At 44.7% G+C, this 23,139-nt stretch overlaps 1 protein-coding gene across 1 annotated transcript in view; it reads right to left on the bottom strand.

Moving 5' to 3' along the window:
* The window catches only part of LOC118364331 (pleckstrin homology-like domain family B member 3), a 31,486-nt gene that overhangs the window by 4,921 nt on the left and 3,426 nt on the right, over positions 1-23,139 (bottom strand). The window contains exons 2-13 of the mRNA XM_035745790.2: positions 13,737-13,885; positions 13,376-13,486; positions 13,002-13,139; positions 12,519-12,647; positions 11,055-11,237; positions 9,750-9,860; positions 8,139-8,240; positions 6,310-6,397; positions 5,214-5,379; positions 4,758-4,845; positions 3,316-3,465; positions 2,716-2,923 (exon numbers count right to left, since the gene is read on the bottom strand). Coding sequence (XP_035601683.1) covers positions 2,716-2,923; positions 3,316-3,465; positions 4,758-4,845; positions 5,214-5,379; positions 6,310-6,397; positions 8,139-8,240; positions 9,750-9,860; positions 11,055-11,237; positions 12,519-12,647; positions 13,002-13,139; positions 13,376-13,486; positions 13,737-13,883 — 1,621 coding nt within the window. The 5' untranslated portion in view covers positions 13,884-13,885. The remainder of the gene's footprint in view (positions 1-2,715; positions 2,924-3,315; positions 3,466-4,757; positions 4,846-5,213; positions 5,380-6,309; positions 6,398-8,138; positions 8,241-9,749; positions 9,861-11,054; positions 11,238-12,518; positions 12,648-13,001; positions 13,140-13,375; positions 13,487-13,736; positions 13,886-23,139) is intronic.

Here is a 23,139-nt window from a genome sequence, read left to right as displayed (position 1 = left end):
CAGGTGCTCCGTCGGTTGTCAAACCCAGTTTTTCCCAAGGCAGCTCCATCTCATTTACACATCTTGACACCTCTTCATACAAATCATGCCCCGTAGTTTGCCTGTAAAGCCAAAAACTCCTCTGTCACGCTTAGGCTGGACTCAGGATGAAAATTGACAACTGGGCAATGTCAGAAATGTCGGTGCTCTCATCCACAGCCAAGGAATATGCAATGAAATCTTTTCCCTTTTTCACAAGCTGCTCTTTTAGATTGATGGACAACTGGTCTACTCTCTCGGCAATGGTGTTTCTGCTCAGACTCACATTTAAAAAGAGTTGCCTTTTTTTCTGGGCAAACTTCGTCACAAACTTTAATCATGCAGTTTTTGATGAAAGTAAATGGCCGGGCTGATTTAGCGATCTCTTCTGCCAAAATAAAACTGGCCTTGACAGCAGCCTGGCCTTGTGATTTGGCTTTTTGAACAGAGCCTGTCGAGATTTGAGGCCTCGTTTTAATTCCTCTGCCAGCCTTTGTTCCATGTCCATATTCTTGTTTTTGTCCCGTGTTTCGTTTCATAATGTCGTCTCAGATTATACTCTTTCAGTACCGCCACACTTTCTCCACACAGAAGACACACAGGTTTTCCAGCTACCTCCGTGAACAAATACTCCGACTCCCACCTTGATTGAAACCCCGGTTCTCAGTGTCCACCTTCCGTTTTGCCATTTTTGATGGGTATCTGAAAGTTAATTTTACTGTGATGCTGACAACTGCTGTGCCAATAAATATTGAAATGAAGCAGCCTACTGCTCGGTGCGTCACCGTTGCATTGTGGGAAATGTAGTATTGGTGCGTGTAAAAGATCTGCGGGCTGCCGGCTTGCTGCGGTCTGCAGGCCGGTTCTAATAATAAATCAAGATCATCCCAGGGGCCGTAAAAAACCTTCTCGCGGGCCGGATGTGGCCCGCGGGCCTTGACTCTGACATATGTGCCCTAGACCCACTCCAATTCGCATACCGCCCCAACAGATCCACAGATGACGCAATCTCAATCACACTCCACACTGCCCTTTCCCACCTGGACAAAAGGAACACCTATGTGAGAATGCTGTTCATTGACTGCAGCTCAGCGTTCAACACCATAGTGTCCACAAAGCTCATCACTAAGGACCCTGGGACTAAACACCTCCCTCTGCAACTGGATCCTGGGCTTCCTGACGGGCTGCCCCCAGGTGGTAATGTTAGGCAACAACATGTCTGCTACACTGATACTCAACACTGGGGACCCTCAGTGTTCTGGCATTGTGGTGCCAGAACAACAAACTCTCCCTCAATGTGAGCAAGACAAATTAGCTGATCGTGGACTACAGGAAAAGGTGGGCCGAACAGGCCCCCATTAATGTCGACAGGGCTGTGGTGGAGCCGGTCGAGAGTTTCAAGTTCTTTGGTGTCCACATCACCAATGAACTATCATGGTCCAAACACACCAAGACAGTCATGAAGAGGGCACAACAACACCTTTTCCCCCTCAAGAGACTGAAAAGATTTGGCATGGGTCCCCAGATCCTCAAAAAGTTCTACAGTTGCACCATCGAGAGCATCCTGACAGGTTGCATCACTGCCTGGTATTTCAACTGCTCGGCATCTGACCGCAAGGCACTAGTAGTGCCTTTACGGCCCAGTACATCACTGGGGTCAAGTTCCTGCCATCCAGGACCTATATACTAGGCGGTGTCAGAGAAAAGCCCCAAAAATTGTCAAAGACTCCAGTCACCCAAGTCATAGACCTTTTTCTCTGCTACCGTACGGCAAGCGGTACTGGAGAGCCAAGTCTAGGACCAAAAGGCTTCTTAACAGCTTCAACCCCCAAGCCATAATACTTCTGTACAACTAACCAAATGGCCACCGGATTATTTACATTTGTTTTTTACACTGCTGTTACTCGCTGTTTATTATCTATGCATAGTCACTTCACCCCTACCTACATTTACAAATGACCTCGACTATAACCTGTACCCCCGCACATTGACTCGGTACAGGTACCCCCAGTATATAGCCTTGTTATTGTTATTTTATTGTGTTACTTTTATTATTTTTTACTTTATTTTATTTGGTAAATATTTTATTACTCTATTACTCTATATTATTTACTCTTTCTTGAACTGCATTGTTTGTTAAGGGCTTGTAAGTAAGCCTTTCACGGTAAGGACTACACATGTGACAAATAAAGTTGTTTTGATTTTGATGCATAAGCTATAATATGCCTGTTTCACCTTAGAAAGCTGTCCATTAGGCTTTGAAACAACATCTACAATAACCATATTTTACAATCAGTTTCAACCTGCTGTTGAACCTCTTTCTTCAAATTGATCCTCAGAGTGAGGTGAGTTTTAAAAGCACGATACTGTTTTGATGAAAAGTGTTTGATGTGATTTTCAAATGCATTTGCATTGATGTCAGAGTGGTTAGAGGGACAACAGAGCCCTGAATACCAGGCCATCAGGAACTGATGATCATTAGCAAGTTGGGTACTATCTAAGCATGTCCAGAGTGCATAACAAGAGATTACCTTAACTCAACTTCACATGGAAATTTACAGCGGTCATGACTCAAGACTGCCGGTGTGGCGGTAATAGGGTCACCGCAACAGCCCTAGCGCAACAGCCCTAGCATTTAGGCTTATACATACCAATACCCACCACACCCACACAGTCTCTCTCTCTCAGCCCCCTCACCTGTGTAGTAGGCTAGCCGCCTGTGGTCCATATCGAAGAGGAACCACCTCCTCCTCCAGGTCTTGACCCGCCCCCCTCGCTTGGTCAAGAAGCCGGCACAGCGGCGAGGGGACATACGCAGGCCCATGCACCCCGCCACCCCGTGACCCAGCGACTCCACGTGGGCCCGCAGATCAAAGTTCACAGAGAGGAAAAGAGGTAGGGAGCGCTGAGAAAAAGAATGAGTATAATCTATATTGTTTCACTATAAATATGCTAAATTAAACAGATCAACGTTACAAGGTTAGTGAGAAGGGGACAGACAGAAAGAAAGACAGATTGAGAGAGCAATAAACAGGGAGAAAGGAGAGGTTGGTGAAAGGATGTATAGCACTATAGAGAAGACAGACAGACAGACAGACAGACAGACAGACAGACAGACAGACAGACAGACAGACAGACAGACAGACAGACAGACAGACAGACAGACAGAGCAGCCATAGGAACAGACAGAGTTGACAACCAGCCAGCCAGCCAGCCAGAGCAGACAGACAGACAGACAGACAGACAGACAGACAGACAGACAGACAGACAGACAGACAGACAGACAGACAAACGTACCTCAAGGGAGTTGGGGACTGGACTGGTGGTTTTTGGCTGCTCCTCTGGGTCAGGGACTGGCCTGGTCTGGGACTCTACTGGTTCTGCTGCTCCTCGGCCATCCAGCTCTCTCTGCCTCTTCTCCTCCACTATCACCTGCCTCCTTTCCTCCTGGATCAACACACATGCTCTATCTCAATTATCCACTTCCTTGTATCCTATCTCCTCGTGTCCTTATTAATCATATTGCCTCCAATCGAAGAGGTGCCTCCCTTCAAAGACCTTTTTCAATTTGTTTTTCATTTTTTAGAATGATGCATACTTTTATTGAAAACAGGGGGGTTAAGATGAAGTACAATATCTAGGCTGAGGCATATACAACTCCCCTACGTATTTATTTGGACAGTGAAGCTAAAAGTTCATTTGGCTCCATACGCCCAGCATTTTGGACTTGAGATGACATTTTTTTTATATGAGGCGTCAGTACAGAAGGTCACCTTTTACTTGAGGGTATTTTCATACATCTGTTCTACCGTTTAGAAATGAAAGCACTTTATGCACATAAACCCCATTTGAAGGTGTCATGAGTATTTAGACAATTTCACTTAAAAGGTTAGCATGTTTTTGGGGGCATGATCCGTGTGCATCTGTAACTTTCTCATTCATTATTATTCTCGATTCATTCGTGATTAACCGTAATCATGGTAGCATCCACATGAATGTAGGAGTGTTCAGAAATATATTCTATTCTTATTTCCAATAAAAGTGACTCCAAAATGACACAATACATGATTTACTATTCATTTCTATTGGGCATTAAATAATCTGAAACACAACCAAAACAAATTGCAAATGCATCCAACAAGTTTGTAGAGTCGCACGCTTGATGTAATAATTGAGTGTGGAATATGGGACCAAATACTAAACTCTTGACTACATTTAATACACTATAAGTGAAATTGTCCAAATACTCATGACACCTTCAAAATGGGGGCACTAGACACATTCATTGCATTCATTTCTAAACGGTAAAACAGATATGTATGAAAATACCCTAAAATAAAAGGTGAAATTCTATACTGACGCCTCATATAAAACAAGTTTTAGCTTCACTGTCCAAATGAATACATTGGGGAGTGTATTTACTCGGTGTTGGAGACACAGTAATGATGACATAGTTCGGTTTTGTTAGTTTTCTATGAAGTGTTCTTCCATTTCACAGTCTGTTTTCTTCTGGTGGTCATGTTGATTATCTATGGTAATCAGTCAGTTGTCACACAACAGGGTTGTGTTCATTAAGCAACAAGCAGAAGAAAACCAACTGAAACAGGGAGGGACTACCTGAATGAATCGTCCAGTAACGTTTGTAAACGTTTTGTTACAGTGTGCCCTAATGAATATGACCCGGCATGTCTAAAGCTGTGTGTCTCTGGTGATTAGGGATGTTAGTGGTGGTGACTCACCCTCTCTTTGAGAAGCCTCTCTCTCTCTGCCTTGGCCTCCTTCAGTCTCCTCTCAATCTCAACCAGGTTTAACAGTCCCAGACTCGGGCTGGAGGGAGAAGGAAAAATACATACATGTCAGCAGAGTTATTGGCATTATTGTCGTCAAGGACGCAGACACAGATGTACAAACATACAGACCAGTGCACACACGCCCACACAGAGTGAGAGCAGCGTTTATATTTCACTCACACACACCTAGCAAACTCACCTGGCCAGTCTATCACACTCCACATCACATCAACTACATCTCCACTCTGACCCAATCACCCAATCAATCTTCCACAGACAACTCATCACATTCCCTCTCCTCCTGACAGCCAATCAGATACCTCCTCTTATTCACTCACAATAGAATCACACTAACGTGTTCCTTTAAACTTTGTGTGACTTTAGACATTTTTTCCCTCCACTGACCTGGCAGCACGGGAGCTACTAGCACTGTTACAGGGGGTGAGGAGACCACTGCCATTGCTGGGCCCAGGTCTGTGCCCGTTGCTGTGCCCATTGCTGTGCCGGTGGGAGGGGAGGGGGGAAGTGAAGCGCTCTGGGCTCGGACTGTCAGGTACCATTCTCACCAGCCCTGTGAAAGAGATAGAGAGAGAGAGACACAGAGAGAGAGAGACAGAGAGAGATAGAGATAGAGATAGAGAGAGACAGATAGAGAGACAGATATAGATAGAGATAGAGATAGAGAGAGAGAGACAGAGAGAGAGACACAGAGCGAGAGAGAGAGAGAGAGAGAGAGAGAGAGAGAGAGAGAGAGAGAGAGAGAGAGACACAGAGAGAGAGACACAGAGCGAGAGAGAGAGAGAGAGAGAGAGAGAGAGAGAGAGAGAGAGGAGAGATAAAGAGGAAGGGACACAAAAACAGCACACATAGCACTTATTATATTATATAAGAGACATGGTAAGGAGAGCACGAGAAAGGGGGAGAGAATGGAGAGAGCAGAAGAGAAAAAATAGAGGGGGGGAATTGGATGACAGTGCAGACATACAAACACACACACACAGTGGATTAGAGAGAGAGTCAAAAACATGGGATTTAGGCAACAGTGGAGCAAACAAACTGAACAGAATTTCTAAAGAACAGCCATAGACTAGTAGCCCACTGGCTCATCCAGTTCATACAGCTATATCCTGCTCACGGCATGGTAATAACACACAGCTACATCTGCTACTGACACGTCTTAGCAGACACTGAAAAGGCAGAGAAATAGAGAAAGAGAGAGAAGCAGAGAGAGAGAGAGAGACGCAGAGAAAGAGATAGAGAAAGAGAGATAAGCAGAGAGAGAGAGAGACGCAGAGAAAGAGATGGAGAAAGAGAGAAGCAGAGAGAGAGACAGGGAGAGAGAGTAGAAGAGAGAGAGAGAGAGAGATATGGGGTGGAACTAAACAAATACACAGACAAAGACAGAGGATCAAAGAGAAAGAGAAAGCAAAAATGTAAAAATACTCTGAGGTAAAGCAAATGAAAAAAATGAATTCATAATTAAACACCAATCATAGGTCACCTTGCGCTGAGACCGGCCTATCGGCGAGCTTATTGTTGCGGTGCGAGCTCCGTCTCCGGGGTAAACTGGCGGATTCTTTGGCTTGTTCCTGATGTTAGGGAATAACACTGTGAGTTTGTGTTTCAGTACATTACTGGGAGAAAAACAACAAGTGAGTCAAATCAGTGTTTATGTACAGTGGCAAGAAAAAGTATGTGAACCCTTTGGAATTACCTGGATTTCTGCATAAATTTGTCATAAAATTTTATCTGATCTTCATCATAGTCAGAACAATAGACAAACACAGTCTTCTTAAACTAATAACACAAATTATTGTATTTTTCTTGTCTATACTGAATACACAATTTAAACATTGACACTGTAGGTTGGAAAAAGTATGTGAACCCCTAGGCTAATTACTTTTCCAAAAGCTAATTGGAGTCAGGAGTCAGCTAACCTGGAGTCCAATCAATGAGACGAGATTGAATATGTTGGCTAGAGCTGCCCTGCCCTATAAAAAAAACTCACTCACAAAATGTTGGTTTGCTATTCACAAGAAGCATTGCCTGATGTGAACCGTGCCTAAAGAAAAGAGATCTCAGAAAACCTAATATTAAGAATAGTTGTACTTGCATAAAGCTGCAAAGGGTTACAAAAGTATCTCTAAAAGCCTTGATGTTCATCAGTCCACGATAAGACAAATTGTCTACAAATGGAGAAAGTTCAGCACTGTTGCTACTCTCCCTAAGAGTGGCTGTCCTGCAAAGATGACTGCAAGAGCACAGCACAGAATGCTCAATGAGGTTAAGAAGAATCACAGACAAACTGAATTGGTCCACTCACAGAGTGTCAGCTAAAGACTTACAGAAAACTCTGGAACGTGCTAACATCTCTGTTGACGAGTCTATGGTACGTAAAACACTAAACAAAAATGGTGTTCATGGGAGGACACCACGGAAGAAGCCACTGCTGTCCAAACAAAACATTGCTGCATGTCTGAAGTTCGCAAAAGAGCACCTGGATGTTCCACAGTGCTTCTGGAAAAATATTCTGTGGACAGATTCAACTAAAAGTGAGTTGTTTGGAAGGAACATGTGTGGAGAGAAAAAGGCACAGCACACCAACATCAAAACCTCATCCCAACTGTAAAGTATGGTGGAGAGAGCATCATGGTTTGGGGCTGCTTTGCTGCCTCAAGGCCTGGACAGCTTGCTATCATCGACAGAAAAATGAATTCCCAAGTTTATCAAGACATTTTGCAGGAAAATGAAAGGCTATCTGTCTGCCAATTGAAGGAGGTAAATCAACAACAGAATGGCTTCAACAGAAGAAAATAATCCTTCTGAAGTGGCCCAGTCAGAGTCCTGACCTCAACCCGATTTAAAATGCTGTGGCATGACCTTGAGAGCGGTTCACACCATACATCCTAATAATATTGCTGAACTGAAACAGTTTTGTAAAGATGAATGGTCCAAAATTCCTCCTGACCGTTGTGCAGATCTGATCCGCAACTACAGAAAATGTCTGTTTGAGTTTATTACTGCCAAAGCAGGGTCAACCAGTTATTAAATCCAAGGGTTCACATACTTTTCCCACCCTGCACTGTGAATGTTTACACGGTGTGTTCAATAAAGACATGAAAATGTATAATTGCTTGTGTGTTACTAGTTTAAGCAGACTATGATTGTCTATTGTTGTGACTTAGATGAAGATCAGATCCAATTTGATTACCATTTTATGCAGACATCCAGGTCATTCCAAAGGGTTCACATACTTTTTCTTGCCACTGTATGTGTCACATACAAGTGGCAAACATGATCCGTGTCAACGGTAACGGCCCGGCAACACACCTGAGGTGATTTGTGAATGGTCAGCGGCGAGAGTGACATCGTGCAAGGGACCGAGCTGGGGATGTTGGACCAATCAGCGAGTGGCTTCTTCTCTTTCAAGACCTGATAAGAGATGGGAGTATGACCATTATATAACCGGTTATGGCATAAACTCAGCCATGAAGAGGACAATGAAAAATGAGACAGGTGAATGTTGTTGTTATAATGACCTAGACATGTCAGTTAGGTTGGCCAGACCGTCAGTCATCAGACCTGGATGACCACACGACACACTAAGACGGTTGTGTCAACATTTAGCCATGGCACATAATGAAAGGACATAGTGGGAGTGTAACAAGTAGCAAAATACATTCTGCAACTCACTGAGAATGGAAAATGCATGCCAGCTCTCAGGAACCACCCTAATGAGTTAAAAAAAATAATCTCCCTCTCACTATATCTCGCTTTCCCTCCTTCCCTCCCACCCCTTCTCCCTGACTCACAGACACATGAGCAATTCAGAAGCGGCATGCATTCTCCGTTAACCCGTCTCAGTCTCTCTCTCTCTCTCTCTCTCTCCTGTCTGGAAGAGCAATGAAATCAATTTCTCTCTGCCAAAAACAGTGCCATCTCTTCTCATTAGTGACTCCTACCCATATGACTACCCGAGCATGTCATACAAAGTCATATTGCATTCAGACACAGTTGTACAGAAACACACTGTCTGTCCCTCCTTTCTCCCCCTATCTGCCACTCCCTCCCTCACTCCCTCTCTCATCCTAGTATTAACTGACACACTTAGCCTGTATTAAATGCCTTTTCTGATTGACCCAATCTACAGACACTTGAAGCATGCGTATTTGATTTGTGGTGTCTCTCAGCTTACCGGTGTTGTTGCGACGCTTTTAAGTTCTCTCAGCTTGTCTTCTCTCATTCCCTCTCTCTCTCTCTCCCTCAGTCACCCTCCCCTGTTCTGCTTTTCTCTTCCCTGTTTCTTCCCTCCCTCCCTCCCTTCAGTCATGCCTCTCTCTCGCTCACTCTCTATGCTCAGTTGTGCTCTTTCCCTGTCTCTAACTAGTCTCCTCCCCCTTTTCAACTTGCCCTGTTATAATACTAATCAAAGGCATGTCATTGGTTCAACAACAAACCATATCACTGTCCAAGCAGGGAGTTGACAAATCACACGCTTTGGCACTTCAGACAACCATTATGAATATTGAATAAAAACACTGGCAACAATGGACATTCTTATCTAGCTTCCAAGCACTTCATTTAAATGTTACATTTGAGTCATTTAGCAGATGCAGTTTGTACATTCATCTTAAGATAGCTCGGTGGTACAACCACATATAACAGGCATAGAAAGTACATTTTTCCTCAATAACGTAGCTATCAGTAGATCAGTAGGTGACAGAACATGGGAAGGTTGAAAACTAGACGGGCTGCAGTGTTCTGGATAAGTTGCAGGGGTTTGACGGCACAAGCGGGACTTCAGACACTTCATTTAATGTATCATATTTATCATACTTGGGCCACAGGGAATATAAGACGTAATAATTTCCCTGATAAGTAATAAATAAATAAAGTTAAAAGTTCTGACATTTGCTGGTCATCAGTCTCTGTTCCCCTTACCCTTTGAGTGGGGTGGAGCAACTCTTTCCTCTCCTTCCTCAAGGCATTCATCTCTCTCTCCTTCTCTCTCTCCATCTCCTTCAACTGCTTCTCAAGCTGCTGGACTCGCTCCTGAAGGAAGCAATCAATAAGGAAAAGAAATTGACAAATGAAACGTCAGGCACTTATTAATATTAAACACCGGGGTCATTCTGTCTCCTGTCATTCCTGTGCTGTGTGTTCAGTGGCATGTTAGACAGAGGATGTTGTTGTTAGTATTATAGAGTTGTTGTGTTAAATATGCGCAGTGTCTTATCTGTTATGTCTTATGTTAATCTAGGTATGTTCAATGGCACACCTTCCAGCATCCATTTGAGTTATGAGAGGAGATGTGGGATGAATAACAGAGGAGAGGAGTGAGAGATGGCAGGGAAGAACGATTTAGTGACGTCAACTCAGCACAGTTCATATGTCAGAGAGGAGGAGATAGAGAGAGAGAGAGAGAGAGAGAGAGAGAGAGAGAGAGAGAGAGAGAGAGAGAGAGAGAGAGAGAGAGAGAGAGAGAGAGAGAGAGAGAGAGAGATGAGCTGTCAACCCAAGCAAGGCCACAGTGCAGCTGAATCAACTCTCTCCCAGACTCTCCTCCCCTCTTTCCATCACTATCACTTGTTTCATCTCTCTTTCTCTATTCTCCCACTTTTCCACCTCATCACATGATATCCTAAGTTTATCCTCTTTCTTCTCTCTCCTCACGATACAATCCTTCCTTTAATCCTTCAACCCCTCCCCACCACTACCCCTTTTACGTTCCCTCTCCATTCTCTACTTTTAGTCCCTCTCCTCTCCTCCAATTCCTCTATTGACCAGCTCTCCCTTCATCTATACATCTTTCTCCACTCTCCCTCCCTCCCTCCCTCCCTCCCTCCCTCCCTCCCTCCCTCCCTCCCTCCCTCCCTCCCTCCCTCCCTCCCTCCCTCCCTCCCTCCCTCCCTCCCTCCCAAAGGTGCTTCTGATGCAATTGCCTAACTTGTTTGTGCAGTCATGTGACAGTGGAGGGTGATGCCATAGAGTGTGAGGAGAAGGGAGAGTTCATGCTCATGTCTCCGTTTGAGAAGAGGAGGATGAGGGGATGGGGGTTACTTGTGAAGAGCCGTTTCCAAACAGAGAGTGACTACCATTGGGGGCACAGAGTGGGGGGAGAGGAAGAGGGCATTTAGAGAGAGTCTGTGGTGGGGGATACGCTTCTAACCAAACCAGTAGAACCTGCTTGGAGATGTGAGATTCTCTGAAATGTTGTTGTCTTCTTATTTGACGACCCTGGCTTACCTGCGCTGAGTTGACAGCATGCTTTTGGCATGAGATCTCCTTCTCCTTCTCTTCGTCGTTCCCTCTCTCCTTCCCTTCTATCTTTCCTTCGCTCTCCTCCTCCTCTATTCCGGCCTCACTCTCCAGGACACGGAATTCCCAGTCCTCGAACACCCGGCAGGCTGCATCCACCATCTCTTTCTCCTGGGAGAGAGAGAGAGAGAGGGACGGAGGGAAAGAGAGATGGAAAAGAGAGAGAGAGAAAGAGATCGGGATGGAGGGAGAGAGAGAAACGGAGGGAAAGAGAGACGGAAAAGAGAGAGATGGAGGGAAAAAGAGAGTGTGATGGAGGGATGCAGAGAGAAAGTGATGAAAGAAAGATGCAGAAGGAGAGGAATAGACAGAAAATGGAAGAAAGCTGTCGATTAGTACAGAAAGAGCCTGTGGCTTAGAATACTAAAACAAAAAACAACTGGTTAGACCACTCCATTCAAGAACATTAATTAAACACAGACCATAAATCCTAAGTCCTAGGTCTCTAGCTTGTGTCCCAAAATGCCACCCTATTCTCTATTTAGTACACTACCTTTGACCAGGGCCGATAGGGCTCTTGTTAAAAGTACTGCACTATATTGGGAATAGGGTGCCATGTGGGACACATCCTCTGCCATCCGAATGACACGCCATTGTCAGTGTCACTGCCAAAATGCACAATGAACCCTTTGTCTGCCTGCCTGCATGTCTGTCTCAGATACCTCGATGACACTTTGACCTATCAGGTATGAAGAGGCACTACAAAGATAACTAGTACCGCCGACAAGAAAGAACATACAGTTACTGAAGTCAAATAGAACGGAACTATGTCTTTGTGTCCCTGAGGCAAGCTTAGCGAGCTATCGTGTCCCAAGGCAGTAAGTCGTGAATGTGGCTAGGGTTATGTTCTATGGCGCTGTTGTTTGTTACACTGTATCTTCGTCTTCATGTACTCTTTCCTCTTCTTTCCCCTTGGGTTCTCATGCAATCCTTTATAACCATGACCAGGGAGATTTGAATTGGAACACATGATGTTAAATGGGTTCCAACCAGAGGCAGTGTGAGACCATGCTGTCACTGGCACCTGAATTCAACTGTACATGAGGCTAGAGCAAAAGCTAGCTCTCCACTGCACAAAGTTGACTTCACTTCAGGTCTCAGGGCAGGTGATGTCACTCTGCCAGGCTACCTGTGAACTAACCCTACTACATCTAGCCAGACAAACAGGAAGAAGATGCAGTGCATTCTCTTTTACACACAGTCTCGTGGCAAGGCATAAAATCATATCATATTCATAAGGTACCAAACGGAAGAAGACAGACTGAAACAGTTAGGGAAAACCTTGACTTAAGAAGCGTTCTTTTTCTTTTCTTTTGCAAAATGTTTTAAAACATTGCGTGCCTTAATGAATACCAACCCAGTCAGTGGACTGTTCCTGGATCAGTAAATCACCTGTTGTAGTTGGACCAGTAGATGCTCTCTCTGGCCCTCTGGCTGACTGGGGATCAGTGTCTCCTTCTCCTCCAACCTACTCCTCAGCTCCTCAACCCGGACCCTCTCCACCTCCAGACTGGCTCGCTCCTACAGAGAGAGAGAAAAGAGGAGGATGAGGGATGAGAGAGGGAACAGTCATCCCTTTATATAAAGATTCATCTGTTTGTCAGATCATTCCACTGTCACATAGCTTAGGCCTATAGTGTAAAGTGTCACATGGAGTGACTCAGTGTCTACCTCACTGATATATAGCTACTCATGTTCAGGCCATATCACTCTCGAGTCCCACACCCTGAGATTCAAACATACCGCCTGAAGACAGGATGCTTTGGATGGTATTGAATGGAGCTCTGTCTGTGTACCGCTAACCGTCCGTCAGTCTGTCTGTGACTGTCTGTCTGCATGGCTCCTTATGCTCCTTGTGTGTACAGTACTACTGACCTTCTGTCTGTCCGTCTGTCTGTGTGTCTCCTTGTGCCTGCCTTCCTCCTGCAGTGTCTGTAGATCCAGAGTGTGTCTGTGCAACTCGTTCCTCTCCTCATGCAGCTCCCCCTCCAACAGGGCTATCTCCAACTGCAGCTGGAGTGGCAGACAGGAGAGAGAGAGAGAGAGAGGTTAATCCCACAAAGAAGAATGCAGAATGTGCCTTTGAAGGAGACATTAGAAAAAAGGAGTTGGTTTGAAATTGAACAGATCGAGAATCAGACTTCATCAGGTACATTTACTGAACAGCCACCACTCTTCATAAAAATTGTTTGATATGAGACACAATCAGGGTTTAACTTGGTTCATTCATTAATCCATCGGTGTCTCACCTCTATCTTTAGCTCCTCCCTCTGCTGGTCGATCTCTGTGATTCGCTGTTGCAGCATGGAGGGCAATAGTAGGATCCTCGGTGACCGCGCCTCCAAACGTTTGGCTGGAGACTGAGAGGTAGAGAAGAGAAGAAGAGACACACAGAAGATCTAAAAGTCCTTCCGATGGCTCAGTTGGTTAGAGTGCGATGACTGCGGGGCCAAAGTTACCGGTTCAATGCCAGCGTTGGACACATACACTAATGTATATGTTGAGTTGCTTTGGATAGCAGGGTCTGACTCTGACCACATTACCAGAATAAACAACCAACCCAACCAACCACCGTTGACGAAGGTTAATGTGAGACCCACACCTCCTTACCCTCTCACTCTCTGTGCTGCTGCTCTCGGTGTCTGACTCCACCCCTGAAGAGGCGGGGCTTTGCCCTCCAGCCAATCGGTTGACCCATGGCGGCCGCAAGCCCTGCTCCCATCGGCTCCTCGGGGTGTCTATATTGTGAAGGTGCATTTCTGTAGGATAGAAGGGGATGGAATGATGGGAGGTACATGACTTGATGGAATAGGGTTAGTGCTATCTGGGATCCTTGGACGTCCCTAACCTTGACCAGTACCCCTAACCCTTACCTTGCCCATTTTAAATGTGAACTTCAACAGGGTGACGTCCCAAGGACCCTGAATATAGTGGTAATGCAATACACCGCATGGTTAAGAGATAAAGGAACCAGGTGACAGTTCACAGAAGTGATACTACACTATGAGCAGTGTCAGCAGCACTAAGCACTTTAAAGCAGAATATCCCCCTGACTTCCAGAAAAGGTGTTCCAGTTGATGGAGAAAACACCCAGGAAAAAGCGATAGTGAAAGAGAGGAGAGAACACAGGATGTCAGAAGGTGGTTTGGGATTGTAATTTCAGGACGAGGACTGTGAGCACAAGGCTTTTGCTGAATGGACAGAGGGTACTGTACAGTAAACAATGCCCATTCACGTCCCAGCTTTTTGAAGTGCATTGTGGGGAAGCATGGCACACAAATTTGAGTCAGTGCAATGATGTGGTCTTACAATAACCATACACAGATATACATAGAAACAAGGGGATTCACCTTTGAAGTACTATTCACTGCTCCCACACAACACAAAGCCACATTATGAACGATATGCATCACTGGTGAGGTCTTAGACGGAGAATTCTCAGCGATAACTAGGTCATTTAATGTCTTTATGTCACTTGCTTATACGAGTGTAATCAGTAGCAAAATAGCAGCAAATATGTAACGACCAAGCAAACCGAGTGCACACACTCACACACACACACACTCACATGCATGCACACACACACGCACGCACACACGCACACACGCACACACACACACACACACACACACACACACACACACACACACACACACACACACACACACACACACACACACACACACACACACACACACACACACACACACACGTGAGAAAATAGTCTGGATTCCCATTGTCCAAACCTTTCCCACCCTCTCCTTTTCCCCTCTCTACTCCTCTCATTCCGTCTCCCTGAACTCCTCTCTTCTCTCTCCCTTTCTCGCTCCTCTCCCCCTGCTCTCTCTCTCCCTGCACAGGCCTTATTAGGCGATGGGGCCTGGAGGATTGGTGGCATGGAGATAAATATACAACTCTGATATGAGTGAGGGCTTCCAAACACAGACTGGCACACTGACACAGAGACAGAGGAGGGAGAGAGAGGGGGACAGAGAGTGGAGGAGGAGAGGAGACAAGTGGGGGGTTCTAAAATGTCAGAGGCCAGTGTCATATTTCCAGTGAGGAGATGGAAAACAGTCAGAGTGTGTGGCATATATCTTCACAGCGCTGTACACAGGACATACAATACTATGTTGTTTATAGAATAATAGTGCAAGGCTGCATGCATGAACTATGTATATACTGTGTTTTTAAATGTGTGTGTGTGTGTGTGTGTGTGTGTGTGTGTGTGTGTGTGTGTGTGTGTGTGTGTGTGTGTGTGTGTGTGTGTGTGTGTGTGTGTGTGCTTGGATGCATGCATATATACATATCTGACCTAGAAATACTGTGTGCCAAATTCCATATGGTGAAGTTATTAGTTACTATTACTTCCATTCCATAAATGTAGATATTACATGTAATGGACAGCACACGGAGGTCATGCTTTGGGAAGAGGGCAAAATTAGAGTGAATGCTGGTGAGGAGAAATCTTTGTTTAAACCAAGACTGACTCACATCCATATGACCCAAACGGACGTTTGCATTATCCGGTTGAGATACACTATGAACAGTAAGAGAGACTGTAGTGTTGGAGAGAGAGTCATGCAGGAGTAAAGTCCATTCTGTCATGTCAACACATATGCTATTCAGAAGCAACAAAACAAAGGCTAAACAAACACACCAGGATTGAGTCTGTAATGGCACCCTATTGCCTACTTTTGACCAGGGCCCATGGACAACAATACAGAGAAAAGAGAGGACGGGAGGGAGGGAGGGAGGGAGGGAGGGAGGGAGGGAGGGAGGGAGGGAGGGAGGGAGGGGAGGGAGGGAGGGAGGGAGGGAGGGAGGGAGGGAGGGAGGGAGGGAGGGAACACAAAGAGACTAACTTAAAAGGATGAAAAAGAAAGTGAGTAGAAAGGAACATAATTAAGGGCAAAGGGTAAAGGTATAATAGAGAGGAAGATTAAACATTTTTGTGTTAATGTGCTGAAAATTTGTATTGATTACAAAGGAGTGGCAGGAGAGATGAGAGAGTGGAAGAAACAGAGGCAGTCCCAAGGAGTGTGTGTGTGTGTGTGTGTGTGTGTGTGTGTGTGTGTGTGTGTGTGTGTGTGTGTGTGTGTGTGTGTGTGTGTGTGTGTGTGTGTGTGTGTGTGTGTGTGTGTGTGTGTGTGTGTGTGTGTGTGTGTGTGTGTGTGTGTGTGTGTGTGTTAAAGCTGTGCGATCCAGTTGCGCTAAATTTCCTGAACTTGTGCGATACCAATAAATAGATTGACACGTTTATAACATTAATGTGCACCAGTTTTTTGTATTACCCTTTAAACTACTACTACTAGTTTGATGGTTGTAGCATCACGTGTCCCATTAACAGTCACACATATTAACTAAACGTATTTCATTTCAAACTTCTCTAGTATAGGCTACTTATCGCAATAAACAATATCAGCATGGTCGGTATGGTCGTGTCGATCATTTTCAGTTCATGGCCCCAGCTCTAGTGTGTGTTATTCAACTACTGTCCTATCTGGAGGTGACACAATGCGTAACCCTCAAGTCCGGGGTCTGAAGACTCACTCACTCAATCTCTCACACTGTAGTGCTAATCTTTCCCCTCCACTCAGCAATAACCAGCAACAGTTGAAGCATCATACCCCTAGTACACACACAAGAACACACACGCCCTCTCAACAGTGATCGATCATACATGAACAGAAGCAAGGATTCCACGATAATTTGATTCCACAATCCTTACTACCGACACACAAACACACAGAAAGAGAGAGAGGGAACAAAAGAACACAATTGAGGTTCATTCATACTTGTCCCTCCTCCCTCCCTCTCACTACAGTTGGTAATATGCAATCATATCTAAATAAGTGGAAGCCTGTTCACTCTTGACCCACCTGTGTTAACAGGATTACAGTACTGTGATTCAATTCAATTCAATCAACTGTATTCATCCCTGAGGGGCAATTATTGCTAGCAGCCATAGGATACTGATTGATTGTGTGTGTGTGTGTGTGTGTGTGTGTGTGTGTGTGTGTGTGTGTGTATGTGTTAAACCTCAGCTGACGGAATCATCAACAACCCCCTTACTGGGTGACAACGCTCATGTGTCGGCCTATCAGCCTTATCTATCTGAAGAGGACAGGCTGCAGCCACAGTCATAGATATACAGTTCAACAAACTCTGTTTGATCATTTGATGGTGGCCATTTTGTCTTGTGTTGGAATGTTCATGGAAGATGTTCATGGAGAATCATTTGACCAACTCAGTGACAGCAGAATACAGCAGTACTCCGACAATTAGGGACGCACGATACATCGGTGAACATATCGGAATCGAGCGATATTAGCTCAAAATGCCAACATCAGTAATCGGCCCGATGTCTAGTTTAACGCCTATGTGAAAAATGATGTCAAAGCTGACGTGCATGTCAATATAACATAGGTACGTGACGTAATGACGCCATGTAAAATGTTACGCTACAGGTGCAACATAGAATTCCTAACCTAGTCCACAATGTCTGCTGTGTGAATCGAGCAGTAAACAAGTCGAGCAGAAAATTTCAGCGAGACAACTCAAAGGCGAAATCCATTAACGCCAAGATAATGGTATTCATTGCCCTTAACAATTAACCATTCACTGTCGTGGGTGATGTTGGCTTTCGCGACTGGTGAGCACTGGTACACATTAACGTAACCAAGTGCACTATTGTTCAGATGTTGCCCTACTGGAGTTACACAGTAATAGCGTCACTGCTTTTAGCTTCACGACATACTATGGAGTTCTGTTTGGGTCTTTGCGTGTCAAAAAAGATACATGTCAAATAACACTATTTCATGCGTTAAATAAGCTTTTAATTTGACACGTCAAATAACACAGTTCTATTATAGAATGTTGTGTGTTCTGAATTTTCACGTGCAAGCCAAGCGCCACTTATTAGTATCAGTAGCACTATCAAAGCTGTACAAAAAATGAATTGAGCAATTATGACTTTGATTATTCAGTTACATTTTTGAATGAACCTTTATTTAACTAGGCAAATCAGCTAAGAACAAATTCTTATTTACAATGACAGCCTAGGAACAGTGGGTTAACTGCCTTGCTCAGGGGGAAAATGACAGATTTTTACCTTGTCAGCTCAAGGATTCGCTCTAGCAACCTTTTGGTCACTGGCCCAACGCTCGAACCACTAGGCTACCTGCCATTTAAGCAATAGACAGCAACATCTTAACAGAATTAAATGACACAAATTTCACACAAATTTAACAACAACTTGCAGGCATTGGGTTCAGAACTACAATGACATTTTTTTTTTCAAAAACACTAAGACTGGAAGGGCATGTGCCTGTCTCTCACAGAGTCACACTGACTGTGACCATAGTTCCCCAATATAATTGTATGGAGAAATTACAAAGAAAAAGTAGGCTAAGCACTGTGTAGCCTATTCAGAACCACACGTACATTCACAACCAAAACAAGTGACAAGAGCTAGGCTATATACAGTGGCTTGCGAAAGTATTCACCCCTTGGCATTTTTCCTATTTTGTTGCCTTACAACATGGAATTAAAATGGATTTGGGGGGTTGCATCATTTGATTTACACAACATGCCTACCAATTTGGAGATGCAAAATATTTTTGGGTGTGAAACAAACAAGAAAACTTGAGCGTCCATAACTATTCACCCCTCCCAAAGTCAATACTTTGTAGAGCCACCTTTTGCAGCAATTACAGCTGCAAGTCTCTTTGGGTATGTCTCTATACGCTTGGCACATCTAGCCACTGGGACTTTTGCCCATTCTTCATGGCAAAACTGCTCCAGCTCCTTCAAGTTGGATGGGTTCCGCTGGGGTACAGCAATCTTTAAGTCATCCCACAGATTCTCAATTGGATTGAAGTCTGGGCTTTGAATAGGCCATTCCAAGACATTTAAATGTTTCCCGTTAAACCACTTGAGTGTGGCTTTAGCAGTATGCTTAGGGTGAAGCTCCGTCCCAGTCTCAAATCTATGGAAGCTTGAAACAGGTTTCTCTCAAGAATTTCCCAATATTTAGCGCTATCCATCATTCCTTCAATTCTGACCAGTTTCCCAATACCGGACGATGAAAAACATCCCCACAGCATGATGCTGCCACCAACATGCTTCACTGTTGGAATGGTGTTCTCAAGGTGATGAGAGGTGTTGGGTTTGCGCCAGACATTTTTTTTTGCTTGATGGCAAAAAAGCTCAATTTTAGTCTCATCTGACCAGAGAACCTTCTTCCATATGTTTGGGGAGTCTCCCACATGCCTTTTGGCGAACACCAAACATGTTTGCTTATTTATTTCTATAAGCAGTGGCTTTTCTCTGGCCACTCTTCTGTAAAGCTCAGCTCTGTGGAGAATACAGCTTAAAGTGGTCCTATGGACAGATACTCCAATCTCCGCTGTGGAGCTTTGCAGCTCCTTCGTGGTTATCTTTGGTCTCTTTGTTGCCTCTATGATTAATGCCCTCCTAGCCTGGTCCGTGAGTTATGGTGGGCGGCCCTCCCTTGGCAGGTTGGTTGTGGTGCCATATTCTTTCCATATATTAATAATGGATTTAATGGTGCTCCGTAGGATGTTTAACGTTTCTGATCTTTTTTTATAACCCAATCCGGATCTGTACTTCTCCACAACTTTGTCCCTGACCTGTTTGGAGAGCTCATTGGTCTTCATAGTGCCGCTTGATTGGTGGTGCCCCTTGCTTGGTGGTGTTGCAGACTCTGGGGCCTTTCAGAACAGGTGTAAATATACTGAGATCATGTGACAGATCATGTGACACTTAGATGGCACACAGGTGGACTTTATTTAACTAATTATGTGACTTCTGAAGGCAATTGCACCAGATCTTATTTAGGGGCTTCATAGCAAAGGGGGTGAATACATATGCACGCACCATTTTTCCGTTTTGTAAATTTCTTTGAATTTTTTTAAACAAGTTATTTTTTTCACTTCACCAATTTTGACTATTTTATGTATGTCTATTACATGAAATCCAAATAAAAATCTATTTAAATTAAAGGTTGTAATGCAACAAAATAGGAAAAACACCAAAGGGGTGAATACTTTTGCAAGGCACTGTAGCGCGACAATCTTAGGAAACAAAATGCCGTATGCGTGCCTGAACGCAGAGGGTTTGTTTTCACTATGCGTTCAAAGCAAGGGTACCAGGGAAAAATGTTACACACACAACACATGAACACAACTGTCCTGCTAGGGGTTCAATTAAACATTCAATTAAAGGTACAGCCCACACTCTCACTGTCCCTGGTGGCCAGACCAAGTATAAAAACAAACAAAACAAAACCTTTTACACCAAGAAGTATAAGTATATTATTTGTACATGTTTGGTCATATTTGTCTTACTCTTAGTTTTGTAAGAAGGGTACACTAGCAAACACATCCCCCACAGTCTTCCAGGGAATTTCAGGGTGAAAATCAAATGTATAGACTGTGCCTTTAACCTTTGTCTGGCTGATATTGAACAAAAGCTGCTGTCACCTGAGAAACATAAAAACACCTGAATTTTCTGCATTGGTGAGCACTTTGCTGCACTATCCTCAAGAAAGGCATCAGGTGTTACAATGTTACATCCATAACCCACCAGCAGTTCAAGTAGCTAAAGTGTATCTCTTCCTTGAGTCCAGAAGACTCCGTGTATGCCATTCTGCCCCCATCCAACCCCCACCGGCCCTGTTAGCCATGAGCACATTGTGACATCTGACAGATCAGGTGCCCTGGAATACCTAGGACGCGTCCAAAATGGCACTCGATTTCCTTTATTGTTCGAAAGCAATGCACTATATATCAAATCAAAATACAACAGAAAAAAAATACAACAAAAAAGTAAGAAATAAAAGTAAGAAATAATTAAAGAGCAGCAGTGAAGTAACAATAGCGAGGCTATGTACAGGAGGTACCGGTACAGAGTCAATATGCGTGGGCACCGGTTAGTCGAGGTAATATGTATATGTAGATAGAGTTATTAAAGTGTCTATGCATAGATAATAACAGAGAATAGCAGCAGCGTAGAAGGGGGTGAGGGGGGCAATGCAAATAGCCTGGGTTCAGGAGTCTTATGGCTTGGGGGTATAAGCTGTTTAGAAGTCTCTTGGACCTAGACTTGGTGCTCCGGTACCGCTTAACGTGCATGTGGTAGCAGAGAGAACAGTCTATGACTAGGGTGGCTGGAGTCTTTGACCATTTTTAGAGCCTTCCTCTGACACCGCCTGGTATAGAAGCCCTGGATGGCAGGAAGCTTGGCCTCGGTGATGTACTGGGACGTATGCACTACACTCTGTAGTGACTTGCGGTCGGAGGCAGAGCAGTTGCCATACCAGGCAGTGATGCAACCAGTGCAATCAATGGTGCAGCTGTAGAACCTTTTGAGGATCTGAGGAACCATGACCATTTGTTTCAGTCTCCTGAGGGGGAATAGGTTTTGTCGTGCCCTCTTCATGACTGTCATGGTGTGCTTGGACCATGTTAGTTTGTTGGTGATGTGGATGCCAAGGAACTTGAAGCTCTCAACCTGCTCCACTACAGCCCTGTCGATGAGAAAGGGAACGTAATCTGTCCTCCTTTCCTGTAGTCCACAATCATCTCCTTTGTCTTGATCACGTTGAGGGAGAGGTTGTTGTCCTTGCAGCACAGGGTCAGGACTCTGACCTCCTCCCTATAGGCTGTCTCGTCATTGATCAAGTCTACCACTGGTGTGTCAACGGCAAACTTAATGATGGTGTTGGAGTCGTGCCTGGCCTTGCAGTTATGAGTGAACAGGCACGTACCCCTGAAGGGGCCCCCGTGTTGAATATCAGCGTGGCGGATGTGTTGTTACTTACCCTTACCACCTGGGCCCTTAGCTTAGTGATGAGCTTTGAGGGAACTATGATGTTGAACCCTGAGCTGTAGTCAATGAATAGTATTCTCACATAGGTGTTCCTTTTGTCCAGGTGTGAAAGGGCAGTGTGGAGTGTAATAGAGATTGCATCATCTGTAGATCTGTTGGGGCGGTATGCAAATTGGAGTGGGTCTCAGGTTTCTGGGATAATGGTGAGGATGTGAGCCATGACCAGCCTTTTAAGCACTTCATGGCTACAGATGTGAGTGCTACGGGTCGGTAGTCATTTAGGTAGGTTACCTTAGTGTTCTTGGGCACAGGGACTATGGTGGTCTGCTTGAAACATGTTGGTATTACTGACTCAGACAGGGAGAGGTTGAAAATGTCAGTGAAGACTGAGTACACGTCCTGGTAATGCGTCTGGCCCTGCAGCCTTGTGAATTTTGACCTGTTTAAAGGTCTTACTCACATCGGCTGCGGAGAGCGTGATCACACAGTTGTCCAGAACAGCTGATGCTCTCATGCATGTTTCAGTGTTACTTGCCTCGAAGCGACCATATAAGTTATTTAGCTTGTCTGGTAGGCTCCTGTCACTGGGCAGCTCTCAGCTGTGCTTCCCTTTGTAGTCTGTAATAGTTTACAAGCCCTGCCGACAAGCGTCGGAGGCGGTGTAGTTGATTCGATCTTAGTCCTGTGTTAAAGCTTGGTCTGTTTGATGGTTTGTCGGAGGGCATAGCGAGATTTCTTATAAGCTTCCGGGTTAGATTCCCGCTCCTTGAAAGCAGCAGCTCTACCCTTTAGCTCAGTGCAGATGTTGCCTGTAACCATGGCTTCTGGTTGGGGTATGTACGTACAGTCAATGTGGGGACGACGTCATCGTTGCACTTATTGATGAAGCCAGTGACTGATGTGGTGTACTCTTCAATGCCATCGGAAGAATCCTGGAACATATTCCAGTCTGTGCTAACAAAACAGTCCTGTAGCTTAGCATCTGCTTCATCTGACCACTTTTTTTATTGATCGAGTCACAGGTGCTTCCTACTGTAATTTTTGCTTGTAAGCAGGAATCAGGATAGAATTATGGTCAGATTTTCCAAATGGTGGGCGAGGGAGAGCTTTGCACGCGTCTCTGTGTGTGGAGTAAAGATGATCTGGAATGCCCCCCCCG

Source organism: Oncorhynchus keta, chromosome 31, assembly GCF_023373465.1.
Source record: "Oncorhynchus keta strain PuntledgeMale-10-30-2019 chromosome 31, Oket_V2, whole genome shotgun sequence".
Classification (NCBI taxonomy): Eukaryota; Metazoa; Chordata; class Actinopteri; order Salmoniformes; family Salmonidae; genus Oncorhynchus; species Oncorhynchus keta.
This window is presented reverse-complemented; position numbering and strand designations above follow the sequence as displayed.